The sequence below is a fragment of the Diplotaxodon limnothrissa genome, linkage group LG14 (genome assembly GCF_057381915.1).
Source record: "Diplotaxodon limnothrissa isolate DT_005_m linkage group LG14, D_limnothrissa_male_GT1.1, whole genome shotgun sequence".
NCBI classification, from domain to species: domain Eukaryota; kingdom Metazoa; phylum Chordata; class Actinopteri; order Cichliformes; family Cichlidae; genus Diplotaxodon; species Diplotaxodon limnothrissa.
In genome coordinates, this window is record NC_140609.1 from 23701867 (window position 1) to 23719080 (window position 17214).

Below are 17214 nucleotides of genomic sequence, written 5' to 3' on the forward strand. Positions count from 1 at the left end.
ATTCTCCTGGTGGCTGCAGAGGAAAGAGGAACAGGAGCAGCGGGGAGTGCCCTTAATGTTTTCACTTCAAACAGCCCCTTTACATTCGAGTTGACAGATTGAAAGCAATGGAAAGAGAGGAGGAGGAATAACAAAAACAAAAGCAGGCATAGGCTGCTGGTTCAGAGTAGGCGAGAACGCCGCCATTGTGGTTAAGCGGGGAAATGCACGTGTACAATGCAGTGTATACATTTCCTGTTTTTGAGCTTTATTCACTTCACGTGTTTTGATCACATTATCCAATACATGTTGTCATATCACTAAAAGGCTTTCAGCAGCTATTTGCAGCTTCATTATTTGAAGTATCCACAATGACATTGCTAAAAGTGCACCACACCCTAAAGGTGTTTCATGTCTACCTCCAGATCAGAATCACCACTCTAAATGCTTTTTGACAAGAATCTGTTTAATTAATATTAAACATTAAATTAATAACAATGTAAAAAAAATATGAAAAGTCTAATAGCTGCATAAGATTGTTCTCCCAGCTGAGCCGAGGAGAGCACACCAAATTTTACAGTGTATGTCAAATTCTCAAAATTTCAACTTTGAAGTAAGTTGAAGGAAGAAATTGTATTTTCTTTACTTGCTACATAGAAACTTACAACATGCTTCATTTCAATTCATCAAGTTTAATCATGGGAGGAAAGTTAAAGGGTGAAAAATGTTGCAGGGGAAGGAAGCAATAAGTAGGTTCAAGAATCCAGTTCAGTGTTTTGGAAAACCTGATCTAGAAGAAAAAGGAGGATAAAGAAAAGCAGCTGCAGCTACAAGTTTACTGATTCTCCATACTGCTTAAGTACCTAACTGCATCATCATACTCTTATTTTGTTTTACACGTGCAGTCTTATAAACCTTCATAGGTTCTTGCCTGTAATCTTTTAGCTAATATTATGTTAATGTTGCCGTGCGCGACACACGCCCGCTCGTGCCCCGCCCTTTCTGTAGAGCTGGGACTGCTGTTTGTAGCCTGCAGCATGCTGGAGTGTTTGACGTCAACCAGTCTGTTCAGTATTCAGCTCCATGAAATGGGTCACAGCTTCTGACGATAAACCAGCTGCACTGCTCCGCTCAGCTCTGCCTGCATCTCACATCTCGCATCTCACCTTCGCAGCAGCGTCAGACAGCAAACATACTTGTAATAAACCCACAGTGTCACGCTGCTTTAGCTCTCATTTTATTCCAGCCGCACCTGCTGCTACCTGCATTGCAGTAATTAAACGGTTCGACTACACACACTCACGTACACACTCAAAGAGCCGCTCAGCTCTGTTCACGAGTTTACCCTTTGCTAATTACTTAAACTTGATTCCTACAGGTATTTAAGCTATAATCTACTGCAGCTTTCCTTGTGTGTGCAAAAAACAAAAAAACATTTGACAGCCTGGATTCTTCATCGTCTTCTTTATTTTTAAGCATTTTGCCTTTTAGAGGCACCATGCAGCAATGTTTGCTGTAGAAATGGCCAGTCTGATCACATTTTATGATGTAACTCTTGACTATCAGACCTCTGTACACCCACACAGCCTCAGTTTTTAACACAAAACAATTTGTCACTACACAGAAAAAAGCGAAACCCCTAATAATTTACTTACCATTGTGTTTCTAGCGTTCTAAATCTGACTGAGTCATAAAGATTCTAAAAACTAGGTCTGTCCAGTTTATTTGTGAGAGTTTGCACAAAAATCCCCAGCGTGAGATCAGGAGGAGAGACAGACCCAGCCTCCGGAGGTCATAAGTTGGTGCACTCCAAAGTGCTGGTGCCAAGCCCGGGAGGGGTTTCTGGAAGGGTATAAAATCTATGCCAAATCAAATATGCGGATCCATCCGCTGTGTCGACCCTTCGGGAAATAAGGGAGCAGCCGAAAATACCTCTCACCTATTAAAGTTAGAAATGGATACTTGGTTTGGTCTGGTTTTGATTTTTGTGAAGAAAACAACAAAGTTAAAAAAAACTGAACTTTAGAGAAAATTGTGTTAGCACAATTCTCTGAAGACATGGAGCTGACACAGCAAAAAATACAAATTTGTTGGTAATTAAAAGTCACATGATCCGTTCTGATTGTCTCATCAGTTTGAATTTGGCTTAAATTGGTCGATAGTTTCTTTTACATGGACTGCAAAGGGTCGTGTTGAGGAATAGGGGGTTTGGGTCGCACACTGCTCATTGTGTTGTTTGTGTCTTTGCATGTGTGTGTGAACCCACATCACCTCCAGCCCCATTATGTAAGCCAGATTTTTATATTTTTTTTTTTAATCTCTTATTTATTTGTTTTGCAATACATTTTTGGTGTTTATGTAACTGTTTCGAATTATGGAAAAACGGTGGGGGTGGAGGGCTAAGTGAGCGTGATTGTCTGCTCCTGTGGCTGTCAGGCTCCGTGACGCCTTCCCATTGATAATGAACCAACTAAGCATGAAAGTATTTATCCATTGTTATTTTTCCGTTACTTTTTTTTTTTTTTGATAGAGCAAAGAGTATTAAAAAGTCAATCCAGTCTCCAAGTTGATAAATAAAAATCAAATTCTCAAAACTAAGAAGCTATTTTTTTTTTTATTTGTATAAACTGAATTAGATCTGAATCTGTTAGTTGAGAGGACCTGAGGGATGAGAAGAAGAGAACATAGGTGAAAGTCATATTGACTCGTAAGAAAATAGGTTAGCTGAGTGATTGCAGGCACACATGTTGGCTCAGTGCAATTTGTCCGATTATGCTGCAGCATTTAGTTGGATGCTAATGAAAGGCAGACATGAACTTCAAATTTATTTTGTGTCCATTTGTTCCCCTTTTTCTTTTCTTCTGATGATTAAAATCTGACTTTTAGCCATTCTAGAGGGAACCAATCAGAGAACAGCACCAATTACCTCATGTCAGCCTCCAGGGGAGGTTACCTCATACAAAGGTCCATTTCGTAAATGTACAAATATGTGGATTAAACATTGCGTTATACAGAACTTGCATGAAGACACAAAACTATGAACTGCTACTCTGAGTTTTGTGCCTTCATGCTGAATTTGATCATTTATAGTTTTCCCATTTCAACATATCACATCCACACTGTTTATGGTCTCTAAGTGCCTGAACTCTTTTTAAAACATTTTTTTTTTTTTTTTACTTTTACGGTCACAGGGCAGAAACTGCTGGACAACAGCAGGATTTCTGTGTGCCATTACCAACTCTACAAGCCTAAATGTCTGAAACTATCTTTAATCTACTTACCGCCCTGATGTTTCGCCTTCTGCAGATTTTGGATTTGGCAACTTTTTCCAGCCCGGGAAGCCTCTGGCCACATGGTGTGGCAGCCCGCCCTATGCTGCTCCAGAGGTCTTTGAGGGACAACAGTATGAAGGCCCACAGCTGGATATTTGGGTAAAATGGCTGATTGCATAAATCGGACATCTCTTTAACACTTTGTTTTTAATAATTCCTTGTAACTGCATACCCGTGGATTGAATTTCCCTGTAATATCTTCTCAGCTCTGTTGCTGAGATTTTAAGCACCGTTTAGTAAGCCACGTGAAGTCATCGGATGCAACTCATTTCTGAAAACGTTATTTATTCATATATTAGTGGACACAAAGTTTTGATTTCTTACAGTCAGCAGGTTTGGTTCCTGTCATGTCGTTCTGCGGTTACGTGGAATGTGATTTCCCAACCACAGTTTGTAGCCTCCTCTATATTGCAATCATTTACCGTAAGGTCGTGTGTGTGGACTCGTGCTTTAGTGGGACACGTGTGTCTGAGTTGTTTACATTTACATACCTAAGATTGATTAATCTACTGGTTGTTCTTTACTCCTATCCTCACCTTGTTTTCTTGTGTGTCCATTTTTTCATGTCTCCAGAGTATGGGGGTGGTGCTTTACGTGCTGGTGTGTGGTGCATTGCCATTTGATGGGCCCACTCTGCCTGACCTCCGGCAGAGAGTACTAGAAGGAAGGTTTCGCATCCCCTACTTCATGACTGAAGGTAAGACGAGACGGCCTCGCTTTTTCCTGCAAGCACAGATGCATTTGGTGTAATGGTGAAAGACTTTCGGGTCTTCTATACAACAGCATGTAGTCAAATTGAGGAAAAAAAGTCATTAAAGTTCTTGGTAGGAACACTGACGCACAGACGAATAGATCACGCTTTCCTGTTTGAGTCACTCCTGCAGCTATAACCAGTCAAGAGGTCAGTCAGCATTCCATCGATTTAAAGGGGATACAATATGAAGTGTGTGTGTGTGTGTGTGTGTGTGTTTATGTGAGCATTCAGGCTGCAGAGTGAGTCAGTTCGGCTAACGGTCTCAAGCAGCCCTGCTGTTAGCGGCTGTGCTGGCTGGCTGTAGATTGAGTCCAGAGCTGGAGCTGTTTATGTAACCTGGGGAAGAGCCAGTGAAGCCCTCCAGCAGCTTGCCTGTCTGTCCCTCTGTCTGTTAGTATGTCTGCCTGACTCATACCCTCTGTGAGACAGCTTCCTGTCCGTCTGTAGCCTTGTCTGTTTCTTCTGTCTGTTTCTTCTGTCTTGTTTCTCTGTGTCCCATCTGCACGTCTGAAGCAACTTCTCCGCAGGGGTGTGTGGTTAGAGAGTCGACCAGACTTTTTTTTTTTTTCCCCCTCCTCCTCCTCCTCCTCCTTGCTGTTCGGGACCTTGAAACAATTAAGACATACGGGGAATGTAGGAGTGTAATGTCAGCTCCCTGACCAGACTGACACTCGAACCCGCCTACCCACCCCCAGTTCAGCCCCTGTTCTGCGAACAAGGAGAACATAGTGTGCTGATTTCTTTATCCAGAAACGGTCCGTCTTATTTCCTCCAGTTGCTCGCACTGGCCGACACTATAGTGCACAACACAGGTTTGGACCACACACTGTACATGTTGTGGTTAACCTCATAGCCAGTGACTTACTTAGTGACTTAATATCTGTAAAAGATGTCATTTTTTTAAGGCTTGTTGGCCTGTTTGAGTATTCTTTGGTCAGCAAAAACTAAGGTCATCTTTTAAATGCTAGGTTTAGAGGGCTATCATATTTACATGTAATAGCTACCTATGTGTAGCTGCTTCCCTTTCTTTAGGGCAGAACACCATTGAGCAGAGGAATGTGTGTATGCTGAGGTAGCATAGCAGCTTGTAATCGTTCTGTATGTTCAGTCATGTTTGATGGTGGTTAAAATATTGGGATATTACCTGTGAGATAAAAATCAATGATATCTAAAACGATTACTTGCTCTTAAATCCATTGCAGTTCTTCTTTATTGGAAACTCTACACGACTCCAGCACTGCAAGTGTTAAAACTGGGATTGTTCTGCGGTTAAGTCATGGTGGTGTAAGGCACTGGATAAGAACAGACTGTCGATCAGGCAGTCAGCTACACGGGCATGCGTTCTCACCCCCTTTACATGTAGTCTGACCTTTCCTGGTGGTTAGCAGAAGCTCACCTGTAGCAACAGGCAGAGACTCAGACAAATTGTAGTGCATTGTGCCGCGTTTTATTCAAAATGTAACTTTGTAACTTAGCAGCTGCACAAGCTGCTAAGTGGCCACAGCGTGTAGTAGAAATGCATTGAAGGACGTGCTGGTTATGCACATAATGAGGAGAAAATTGAGTTGGCTGCACTACCAGGCACGAGGTAGAAGGGGAAAAAATGTGAGATGTAAGCAGATGTTAGTAGATCAGCAGGGCAACTGAGAAGAATGTGCAGCAGGGAGTTAATGTTAGCAGACAGGTCCTTGGGCTCTGTGTTTGTGAACTGCTGAGGGTCTCTCTTCACAGGATATCTGCTGAAGGTGATGGACGGAGGAAAATGTTCCGAAAATCAAATTCTGTTTGAAAACTCGATTTTGGCATATTTGTATCTGAGATGTTTGTTTGCTAAAGTAAAAAGATAATATGAAAACTACTCCTGAGAATGTGAAATACTTCAGTCGTCATGTTTTGATTTTTTTTTTTTTTTTAATATAAATGCTACAAAATAGGAGTGATTAATTTCAAAAATAATAATGACCAATTGCAGGGCTTATTTGATGAAAGCTTGCCTGTTTTGCTTTAAGATTACTGCAGTCAAGTAGATGTGTAATGTTGCTGTCTGGTAGGCAGGAATGCACTGCAGGCAGTAGGGGTGCAGTCAGGCCAAAGCAGCACAGCCAGGGGAGCTGTAATCCTGTTAAGAACCCAGCTGTGTCTGACGTCAAACTCATCTAGCCTCTAACTAGAGGTGAGGAGCTCTCATTAGGAGGGAAGGAAAGTAGAAAGGAGTGTAGTCACGCTGTTCAGTTGTGACGGCAGGAGAACCTAAGAAAAGAACTTAGCAGATTTTAAGCTCTTAAAGTGTTATTTCTGCCCCACTTCATCTGGGCTACTTTGATAAGGGCATGAGGCTTTGAGGCTTTGCGTCATTATATTTACAAGAAGTACTTAGCATTAACCAAACATAAAGGAACATTTTCTGATCATAAAAGAAAAAATCCTGACTGATTGCTCTTCCCATCCCTCATAGACTGTGAGCACCTGATCCGCAGAATGTTGGTCCTGGACCCGTCAAAGCGTCTCTCTGTGGCCCAGATTAAGGAACACAAGTGGATGACTCTGGATGTTCCTATACAGAGGCCAGTACTGTACCAACAGCCTCTGTCCTCTGAGGGTGAGGCCGGTGTAGGAGAATACAGTGAACAGGTCCTTCGGTTGATGCACAGCCTCGGTATCGACCAGCACAAGACTATAGAGGTAAGAACAGAACAAGAAGGAAGTTGTTGTTTTTTTTCTTTAAGTTGAATTATAGTGTAAATGTGTGAGGTTTAAAGGTCATGTCTTTAGACTGTGGAGGAGGCGATAATAATGATAGTGGACAATAGATAAGCATAACTCTAACTTTGCAGGTAACAGATATATTTCACTGGGCTGCATGATAAAGCTGAGAGTTTAGCAGTAAACTACTTAAACTGATAAAAGTAGGGGGGGAAAGGGTTCCTCATTGTGATCCAAGGAAAGATTTAATAGTGGGTCCATAATTGGGTATTTTGGGTAATTGCCTATCTCGACTAAATGGTATAATTTCATTGCGATCCTCTCTTCAACCCTTCTCTTGCTAAGAAATTAAATTTATCAATTACTTCATTGGCGTAAAGAACATGCACACTTCTGAACTAATTTTCCACTATTCAGCAGTCACAGTACAGTTGTGTTAAGGTATTCACACACATTCAACATGGGCATAAATGCAAATGCTAATTTTGTGCTTTTAATCATTTCTTTAAACTGTTCTTTTTTTTCCTTGATGGAATGATTGTACAGCATACATCTTAAATGACCTTAAAAACAAGAATTGGGAGCACAAGTTTGAATTTATTCTTGATTTTCTCTAATCCACCCACGGTCAAAAATATTTAGACTCAAATACACAAATACAGCACTAGTAATATGTGGTTAAATGTCCCTTAGCAACTTGCAACTGGACCAGAAGTTTTTGGTAGCCATCAACAAGCTTGTGGCTGGATATTTGACAAATCTTCTTGGCAGAATTAGTAGGGTTCAATTAATTGTTTATTTTCCTGGAACAGACCTGGCTTTAAAGCACAGTCTGCAAATTTTTAATAGAGTTGCGGTCGTGTCTTTGGGAAGTTCCATCCCAGATGATTAATCCATTCCAAAACCAGTTTTTAATGTGTACTGAAGAATTTGGAGGAAGTCCTTCTTCATTATTCCATCTACTTTGTGCAATGTATCAGTACCAATGGCTACAAAACAGCACCAGAGCATGATGCTACCACCACCTTGCTTAATGGTTAGTGCAGTGTTCTTAGGTTTGAAAGCCTCACCTTTACTCCTCAAAACATACCTCTTGTCGGTTTGGCCAGACAGCTCGAGCTTTGTCTCGTCTGACCATAAAACATTCCCCAGAAGGTATTTGGCTTGTCCATGGGGAAAGCTGCAAATTTCAGTTAAAGATGTCAATTTTGTGGCACTTATTAATAAGAATACAATTTTATTTCTGAGATCATCATTGAGTTCTGTGGACTTTCCCATTGCTCAGAGTATTGGTCAGTACAATGAGTCGAATAAATCCATGTTATCACAAAGAGAAAATACCAGATGTAGTCGATTATGATCACTAACTAGAAGTTAATAGAGTTTGTAAAGTGATGATATTTTAGAAACTCAAAGCACTTAAAAAAACAAGAATTAGGTGCACAGGTTTGAATTTATTTAAGTCCTTAAAGATGTGTGCTGTACAATCATTCCATCCTGGAAAACAAACAATTTAAAGATATCATTGAAAAGCCCATGTAAATGTGTATGTAAACTTCTGGCCATGACTCGATGTAAATATTTTACAGCCCTGATTGAAAGAGATTGTTTTTACTCTCGAGGAATCAAGACCACTTTTTGAACTACTAAATCAAGTTGTGATTAAAGTGAAAGTTATCTGAACTGCTGTATATAATGTATGCTGCCTTGTCAGCTTCCATATTCTCTGCATTGTATTTTTATCAACACTCCGCTCTTCAGCTGCTGCAATAACCCAGTTTCATACAGGGATAATTAAAGAATTATCTCACCATATCTTAAGAGCTGTCACATTCAAGTCATCCTCATAACTTCCCATCACAGACACTACCATTTATATTGTCTGTCATCCTCTAGTCTCTGCAGAACAAAAGCTACAACCACTTTGCTGCTATCTATTACCTGCTGGTGGAGCGGCTAAAGGCCCATCGCTGCAGCTTCCCCGTCGAACAGAGGCTCGACGCCCGCCAGCGACGACCCAGCACCATTGCCGAACAGACTGTCGTCAAGGTAACTTCAGGGCATTGAGGCGTTTCTGAATAATGCGTTTAGATTATTTTCCGCGCCTCCCGGATCAAAGCTCTGTTATTCACACCTGCACCCAGGAACAAACAAACGGAAAGACATGGCCCATCCATTTATTTGTCCGTGTCTTCGTGTGCTCTCTTGCAGTCTTTTCTACCCAGCCTTGATCTTAATGCCTTTCCCTTGGTTGCATTATTCATGTTTTTCTTTTCTCTGCCTACGGCCTCTTCTTACCAGCACTGTGCAGTTCCTCTCTCATTTCCATCACCATGTAGGACCTAGCTTTCCTTTCTGGTTGGCGTTGTAAAGGCAAAGATTTACAGCCCCTCATATTTTGTCGCAGTTACATGTTTAAGAAGGATATTGTTATGAGCTGGTCTTAAATTAAGGGGTTTTGATGTAATTTCTAAGACTCATCTTTATTTTTTCCCTCTCCACAGTCGACCAGTGTCTCCGCCCAGGTGGGTTTGCTCCAGCAGGGCGGTCGTTTGTTGCGTTCTCCTGCTGTGCCTCAAGCATCCTCTGATGCTTTCGCCTTTCCCCAGACTGCATCTCCCCTGGAGCAGACTTTCATGGTGGAGGATGTCAACACACCCAAAGTACGTTCAACACTAGTAAAAACAAGTTGTGTCTTTGTAAATAGGGATGTATTTTTGTTTTGTTGTGCATCTCCTTGTTTGTTCACTGTCCTTGTTTTACAGCTCGCTCACATGAGACGACTTAGTTGCTGAATTTGTAGTTATTACAGTCATTATCAGCTGCTGCAAGTATCATCCCAATAAGCTTGCCATGCTTTGATGAGCATGCCCGCTCGCTGTAAATCAGAAATGTCTCTCTACACCTCAGAGTGTGTGTGCGTGCGTGTGTGTGTACACCAGACTCCTTTGAAGTTTTGAGCATCTGCAGCCTGGCAGTGTTAGGGCTAGGCGATTAAAAGACATTTTATTTTCAGTTACAATCCTGGCTTCCAATGACTTTGGGGGAAAAAATAAATGCAGCACAATACTCATACAGGTATATTTTCCCCCCAGTCTTCTGGCTCATGTTATAAATCCAGATCATCCCTTTTTCTTTAAAGCAGTGTGCTTTGATCCCCTTCCTAAAAGGCCAGACTTGCTCACAGTTTAGTTCAGCTCGAGTCAGCATGATGGAAAGAAAGCCTTCGGTCAACAAAGGTCTATCTGGAGGAAGTTTCCATACCTTTGGAAACGCTATGTTGCTCTCCGGTGACTTCGTGCAGATCTCCCGAGAGCTGCAATTCTCCCCGGGCCTCTTGTTACTCTTGTGAGAAGAGATTCGCAGTCAGAAATCCCCACCTGCCTGTGCCTTACCTTCACCACATCAACCCTGAGTTCTATACCACCTGCACCTTTTTTTTTTACTAGATTTTTAATAAAATTTAAATGTAATGAAAAGTACAGCTTTCAGCATCATTTTTGAGTAATCATGTCAAATCGCTGTGATTTTAGTGTTAACCGTGGATAACACAGATTCCAATTTTTGCAATTAACGAGCTGCCAGAGTGCAGCTGACAATATCCTCTTATGTAAGTACTCAACCAGCACTCACATCAGACAGGACAGCTGCTTGTCCTGCAAGGCTCCTTGACAGAAATACACACACGCACACACAAACTGCTCTTCCTCTTTCTTTATTCATCGGAGCTAACCAACGGCACTTTCCTACATGCCTGTTGTTAGGAACACCCAGAGCCCTCACCTAACAACAGGCATCCAGGAAGAACAAATACAGATACATGCAGTATCGGTCAAAATTTCTTATCCATCCCACCTGCACGCCTGGCTCCAATAAAGAATGATTTGTGCGTGTGAGACAGTCTGTGGTAACAGAACAGGGCAGAGAGTCAGAGTGCGTGTTATCTGCGTGAATGGAGTGCAGTTATGTAAGCAGTCCTGTGATGATGATGTGACCTAATGCAGAACTGAGTGAACACACATGGACAGGAAGCTTCTGCACTGCTCCAGCGATCTCGCCGCCCAGACTTCCTACCCATCCGCAGACAGCTCATCTCTGTTTTTTTTAAGCTTCTGTCTTTCTTTATCCTTCTCTGTTTCTGGTTCACTCTTTTCTTTTCCTTTTAGCTTCATGTCTCTCCCCTCTTCATCGTAACCTCCACACACACGCACACACTTTTGCCTGTTTCTCAGTCTAGTTTTCCCCTCTTGTCCTCTGTGTGTGAGTGTGTCTGTTGAGCAATAACATTCCTATCCCAGCACACTACAGAAAGCAGATGGAGAACTGGGCAAAGCTGCTCTTACTAGACCAACACCACGCATTCCAGTTATTGCAGCAAATCATGCAGATGATCTATGAGTGTGATTTTTATCCCTCTGTGTATGTGTGCGTGTGTCAGTTTCACTGAATCAAAGCTTGCTTCCTGGCACTGCATTCCTTACCCTCCACCTCTAGGCCAACACATACAGGCCTGTGTGCTGCAACAAACACACACTCCCATCATTGTGAGTGGAAGGAAAACAGTTTTCAGCACAGTGATCGGCTTTCTTATACCCGAGTTTTTATTGCAGCTGAAGGTTTTGTCATGTTTGTGTGTGTCTGTGAACCTTGTGCATATTTAAGAAGCGTGATTTTAACTGATAACTTCAGTTTTTCAGTGGTTTTAAGTCAATAATCCAGAATTTTCTATTTTGCTATCTAGGTTAACGGCTGCCTGCTGGACCCCCTACCTCCCCCCACTGTCCTGCGCAAGTCCTCCACCTCATCGCCTAGCAACATGATGGAGACATCCATTGATGAGGGCATTGAAACAGAGGAGCCCGACACAGAGGATGATCCGCCTCACCTGCTCTCGGCCTATCAGACAGCTCGATTTGGCCAGCGGCGACACACCTTGTCTGAGGTCACCAACCAGCCAGGACCTTCGAACCAGGGTATGATTGGCCTTTGGTAGCAGACACACAGTGTTCAGATGAAACAGTTTATCACGATCTCTGTAATGATGTGGAAAAAATATTTCATCCCTCAGGTAAATTATTCACTTTAGGCCAAAATCCTTCCATGGGTAGCGTGGACTCGGACATTGGCTACGACATGGGCTCGATGCACAGCGATCTCGGTCTGCTGGAGGATCCTCCCTCGCTGAGTGAAGTCGTTCCGCCCAACAGCTCTCCCCCTGGTGTTACCCCTACGTCTTTCTTGAGTGCCAGGCCTGCCAACCCAGCTATGGCTGCACTGACTTCCCAGTATAGGGAGACCCACAACCGTTCCCCAATCAGCTTCAGGGAAGGGCGCCGTGCCTCCGACACCTCCCTTACCCAAGGTCAGAAGCAGTTGGATTTCTCTCTTTTTCTTTGTTTTTTTTTAAAACCATTATTTAGTGATCTGTATCCTTTGAGAAGCAGATTCTCTTTTAAACAGTCGTTAGGTAAAGTAGGCAGCCATAACTTTGACTTAACTTGCTTCATAAAAGATTAAATACAGTGTATATTCCTTGTTAAATGCATGCACCCAAACTCAGGTCACCTGAGTATTTATGTAGCCAACCTACCTTAATATTTTATTTAGTTTTCTGCACTTTGCACTTTTAACTGCAGCTTCGTTTGCAGCAGAAAAACAGTCCAGTGCCCCTTTAAGGTGGATTTGACTCCTTCTGCATATTCAGATCCAGTATGTGTTTAAGTGTTTGGCCCATGTTTCCTGATTTTTCCTGGTATACTACCAGAATGGAATAAAAATGAAGCAATCAACATCTGATATAAACGGAGACTGTGAGTTTTAATCCAAAGGTTTTATCAAAAATCTTCTGCTAACCTTTTAAGGAGTCAAAGCCATTTTTTACAACGTCATTCCATTTTCACAGGCTCTGTAGAAGCTGTGCAAACTAAGACAATTATAAATATAAGGGTTATTTTTTCCTACTTGGACTCAAATATTAGGTCTGGAACATTACCAGCTGAGTTTCCTCCATGTGAAGCTTTGCCAGGTCTTTATTGCAGTTTCCTTCAATAGCTGCTTGTTGTTTTTTTTTTTGTTGCTTTTTTTCCCTCACTTTCGTCCTCGGTAATTGAAGCAGCTCGGCTGGGTTAAGGTCAGGTGACTGACTCAGACATTTAACAACATCCCTTTTATTTATTTATTTTAGTTTTGCAGCGCTCTCCGATTGATTTTGCAGTATTCTTTTGGACAGTTTTTCATGTGTGCGATGAAACCCCTGCGGCGTTTGACTGAAACAAAGCAGACAATATAGCTCCTGTTAACCCTTTATTGACCGGCCCTTCAAATTTACCTGTAAAATGGGCCCGCCGGTGGGCCCATGGTCAATTAAGGGTTAAACTGGTACTCTTGCATTCCCATGTTGCAAACACAGCCTCCACCATGTTTTACGGAAGCTGTTGTACGCATTGTAGATTTTATTGATTGACTGATTGCAGGACTGGGCAGGCTTGTTTAATGGTTTTCAAGAAAATCTGATCTAGTCTTTCTTTTTAGCGCCGCCAGTTGTTTCCATGTTGAGGTAAACCCTCTATTTACTTCTTGACTGTAGACTTCCCTAAAAGAATGTGCCAAATTGTTTGTTTGGCCGCTCCTTAAGCATCTGCCATTTCTCTCAGAGGCCTGTTTGATTTTACAAAGCCCAGTGATGACAACCTCCTTTACTTTGGAATCCATTGGGAATACAACATTAAAAGCGCTTGCCTAATATTCAGCAGCTCTGACCTGTTTGACTTCATAAGACCTCTGAAGGTTTTACTTTCACTTTACATAACTCTCATCTAGCCTGCTCTTCGACAGGTGCCACAGTCATGAGATTCTCTGTCGTATCTGATTGGTATATACTGCTTTAAGATAAAAGTGCTTCACTGTCTCCCCACCCCCCTTCACACACACTCCCCCCTCCCCTCCCCCCAGTCTCTCTGATGACTACAATGGTGATGATTCACCTTATGAATCAGAGACAGATATTTGAAGGTTTCAGCCCACATATCCCCCCTCCTCCCTCCCTCCCTCCCTCCCCTCCCATCCTCAGTCATTTTCTCTCTCTTTCTCCCTCTTCACATACTCGTTCCCTGGCTTGCTTTTCTTTCTCTATTCAAAGTTTCAGTCTGCGGCAGGCAGGATTTGTTTCCCCTTCACATCAAAGAGAAGCCAAAATATAAGAGAATGTTAAACAACTATCTACCTCTCAGTTTCTCGCCCCTCCTCCTCCACCCTTCACTGCTACTTTATTCTGTGCCTGCTGGTTATAAATCACCTGCACTTTAGCCCAGTAGAATCTAAAATTACATTTCAGAAATGTGTGTTTCTTCCCTGGCTCCACGGTGACAGTCTGTACCGCGCGCTCCCACTTGGTTGTGTCAGTTATTTATTTATTTTTCGTAATCCTCTTTGGAGAGTGTTGATGTGGTGGATTCTTTTGCGTCAGACTGCTGACTCTGGTTTTACATAACTCCCACCATCACAGTGAGTCAGGTCCTATCGTTCGCAGCCACAGCTCGTCACCACTGGATGGGTCTTATCTCAGCTACTTGCCGTTGCGCACACACCTGCGCTCACACGGAGATGCTGTCATATATGTGCATACACAAACGCACAGGAGCCGCAGCTTGTGACGTGCATGCAAGCACAATGTTCGTAAGGGCTATGAAAAGCACTAACCAGTCAACCAGCTTGCTTGCGTCAGTGACTGCTAAGCCTGGCTCTGAGAAAGGCTCGAAACTTTGACTTCCTGTTGTGGAAATAAAATAAAAAAAAGAGTGATTCTATTGATCAAGTGCACAAATCAATGCTGACTCTGTTTTGTGGGGATTCGTCTGTGCTCTCAGGTCTAGTCGCATTTCGGCAGCACCTTCAGAACTTGGCGAGGACCAAAGGCATCCTGGAGCTGAACAAAGTCCAGCTGCTGGTGGAGCAGATGGGCTCTGGGGATGGGGTCACCATGGACCCCTTGGGACCACAGCACCACTTGCACAACCTCCTCGAGGTCAGTCCTGCTGCATAATCACGCACAAACACACACACACACAGTTCCTTCTCTTTCAAAACCTGTTGTCACATTCAGCCTCATCTACTGTCCTGACCCCGTGTCACCAAAAAAAAAAAAAACGCACCCAGGCTGTTGTGTAACCCCAGGAGAGGCAGCCAACTGTGGCTTGTTTACTGTCTCCTGTCCCCCTGGGGCCTGGAGCCTGGAGCCTTGGCTAAAAAGAATACAGCCATTGTTGCAGTCGGCCAGACATACCCATAGTAGTGGCTGGAACTGCATTGACACAAAAAGACAAGCACACATTGATACTAAATGATACAAGCACAGTGTAATAATGCAAGGGGAGAAAAAGCAAGCAAAATTAGTCGTACTGGCCGACAAGATTTAGTATTTAGTATTTATTTATTTATTGTCATTGTCAAGAACAATGAAATTGCGTTTGGGGCTTCCATACAACCCAAAAAAAAGAAGAAAATAATAAATACCCCTTAAAACCCAAGTGTACATATTTAACCCAGTGTGACTCCAATGCAATAAGACAATCCTTAGCAATAATGTTCGTAGAAATTCAGACAAAGACCTGAGAAACATGACAAAATACAACAATGCAACCCATTCAATATTATTGATCTAGTAGTTTTCCTTTTGTCCACCTCTCATAATGCAATGAAGCAGCTCTTTGTTGGTTATGATGCTCAGGCCCCATCATCCTTTTAATTTGCTTTCATTTCATTTACCTAATGTGTAATCCCAATGGTGCATGCCATTTAGAGCAAGGCATCTGGCTGATCAGTCACCACACAGGCATTTGGGCAGGAGACAGCAAAGATAATTCACTTAAAGCTTTATTAACCGGCAGCAGAGGGGATCTCGGCCCTTGTCCTAATGCTTCATATTTTTGATTGAAGGGTGAAGCATGCAAGCAGCAGGAAGGCCTAGCGTTATACCAAGGTGGGCTGCAGCCGCCTCTGCTGTCCCGCAGACAGAGTTTGGAGACACATTACCTCACACACAGACTACAGGTACAGTCTCCTACAACCTACTCTCATTATGCCTGTATTTATACCTGATAGACGTTTCTTATTGAGCCAAATGACTGTTTTGCGTAACGTTCAGTGATATAATTTGTAAAGTTAAGATCGTTACCAAGGTATTTATCTCAAACCCAATCATCAGTCCAAATCTCTCTTGTACCCAGAAGGCCAACGTCTTGGCCAACAGTCCTGCTAGCTGCCAGGTTTTCTGTAAGGAGACTCCTCGAAGTTTAGAGCAACAGCTGCAGGAACACAGGTAAATGGCACTGGAAAATGTTTTTCACTGTATGAAATATTATCAGGGATTTTCTTTATTGCTGTTGTGTTAGCGTAGCTGTGGTGGTCTTTCCCTGTTGAGATTTGAAGCAAAAATAATTTTCAATCTAAATTTTTAAACTTCTTTTGTTTTAAAAACAAGGAATCCAAGAATATAGCTTTTTTTTTTTTGGTTTGTTTGTTTTCCTGGACTTTTTCTGTAGTTGGATAAGGCGGGTTGCACTGTTAGTAAGAAAAGTAGGACTTGTCATACCTTTAAGTAGACAATTTCTACTGCCACACTGATCTCATCCATGCTTCCAACCATTTTTCTTTTGCTATTTTTCATGTATCCGGCTTAGAGACACGGTGTCTTCTGTGCGACATCTACTAAACTCAGATTGCTTGATTGGTTATTCAACTGTCACCAAATACAGCCGATCATTTTGATTTGATTAACAAATCGTGACGCATGAGCAATAATGATTAGATGTTTAACTTGAGATGTTTTATCATTTCATAACAACATATTGGCTCATTCTTAATTTGATGGTTGCAACATTGGTGATATGAGGAAACAAAAGGCTGGAAAAGTATAGTAGTGCTTTAAAAAAACAGCTTGAGGAGCATTTTGCAACAATTTCAGCTAAATGTAAGCAGGTCAGTCACATGATTGGGCATAAAAAGAACATTTTAGATAGGTTGAGTAAAGATCAGCATCTAAAACAGCATCTAAAAATTGTGGAACAATTTCAGAATAATGTTTCTCGGTGTAGAAATTTGGAAACTTCATATATCATCATAGAGTACATATTGTCTTCAAAAGACGCACAGAGATCTGGAAAAATCTCTGTGCGCAAGAGATGAGGTTTGGGCCCCAGATGATGGCACTGCATTAAAAACAGGCCTGATTCTGTCATGAAAATCACTGCATAGGCTCAGAATGATTTCCAGAAACCATTGTCCATGAACACAGTTCACCATGCAAACAAATGCATCATACAAAGACGAAGCAATACGTGAGTTTTATTAGCGTTGCATCTCTGATAGTATGCATCAGTTCCTCTGGAATGATCAGCTTGCACATCTGGAAAGGCATCGTCAGTGCTGAAGGTATATACAGGTAACATG

At 42.2% G+C, this 17214-nt stretch overlaps 1 protein-coding gene across 2 annotated transcripts in view; it reads left to right on the plus strand.

Moving 5' to 3' along the window:
- The window catches only part of sik2b (salt-inducible kinase 2b), a 50832-nt gene that overhangs the window by 27606 nt on the left and 6012 nt on the right, over nucleotides 1-17214 (plus strand). The window contains exons 5-14 of one of the 2 annotated variants that reach the window (XM_085370641.1): nucleotides 3286-3410; nucleotides 3885-4008; nucleotides 6521-6747; nucleotides 8665-8817; nucleotides 9273-9431; nucleotides 11510-11741; nucleotides 11837-12130; nucleotides 14634-14791; nucleotides 15703-15816; nucleotides 15993-16084. In XM_085370641.1, the coding sequence (XP_085226767.1) occupies nucleotides 3286-3410; nucleotides 3885-4008; nucleotides 6521-6747; nucleotides 8665-8817; nucleotides 9273-9431; nucleotides 11510-11741; nucleotides 11837-12130; nucleotides 14634-14791; nucleotides 15703-15816; nucleotides 15993-16084 (1678 nt within the window). The remainder of the gene's footprint in view (nucleotides 1-3285; nucleotides 3411-3884; nucleotides 4009-6520; nucleotides 6748-8664; nucleotides 8818-9272; nucleotides 9432-11509; nucleotides 11742-11836; nucleotides 12131-14633; nucleotides 14792-15702; nucleotides 15817-15992; nucleotides 16085-17214) is intronic. The other variant, XM_085370642.1, reaches the window with a different exon arrangement.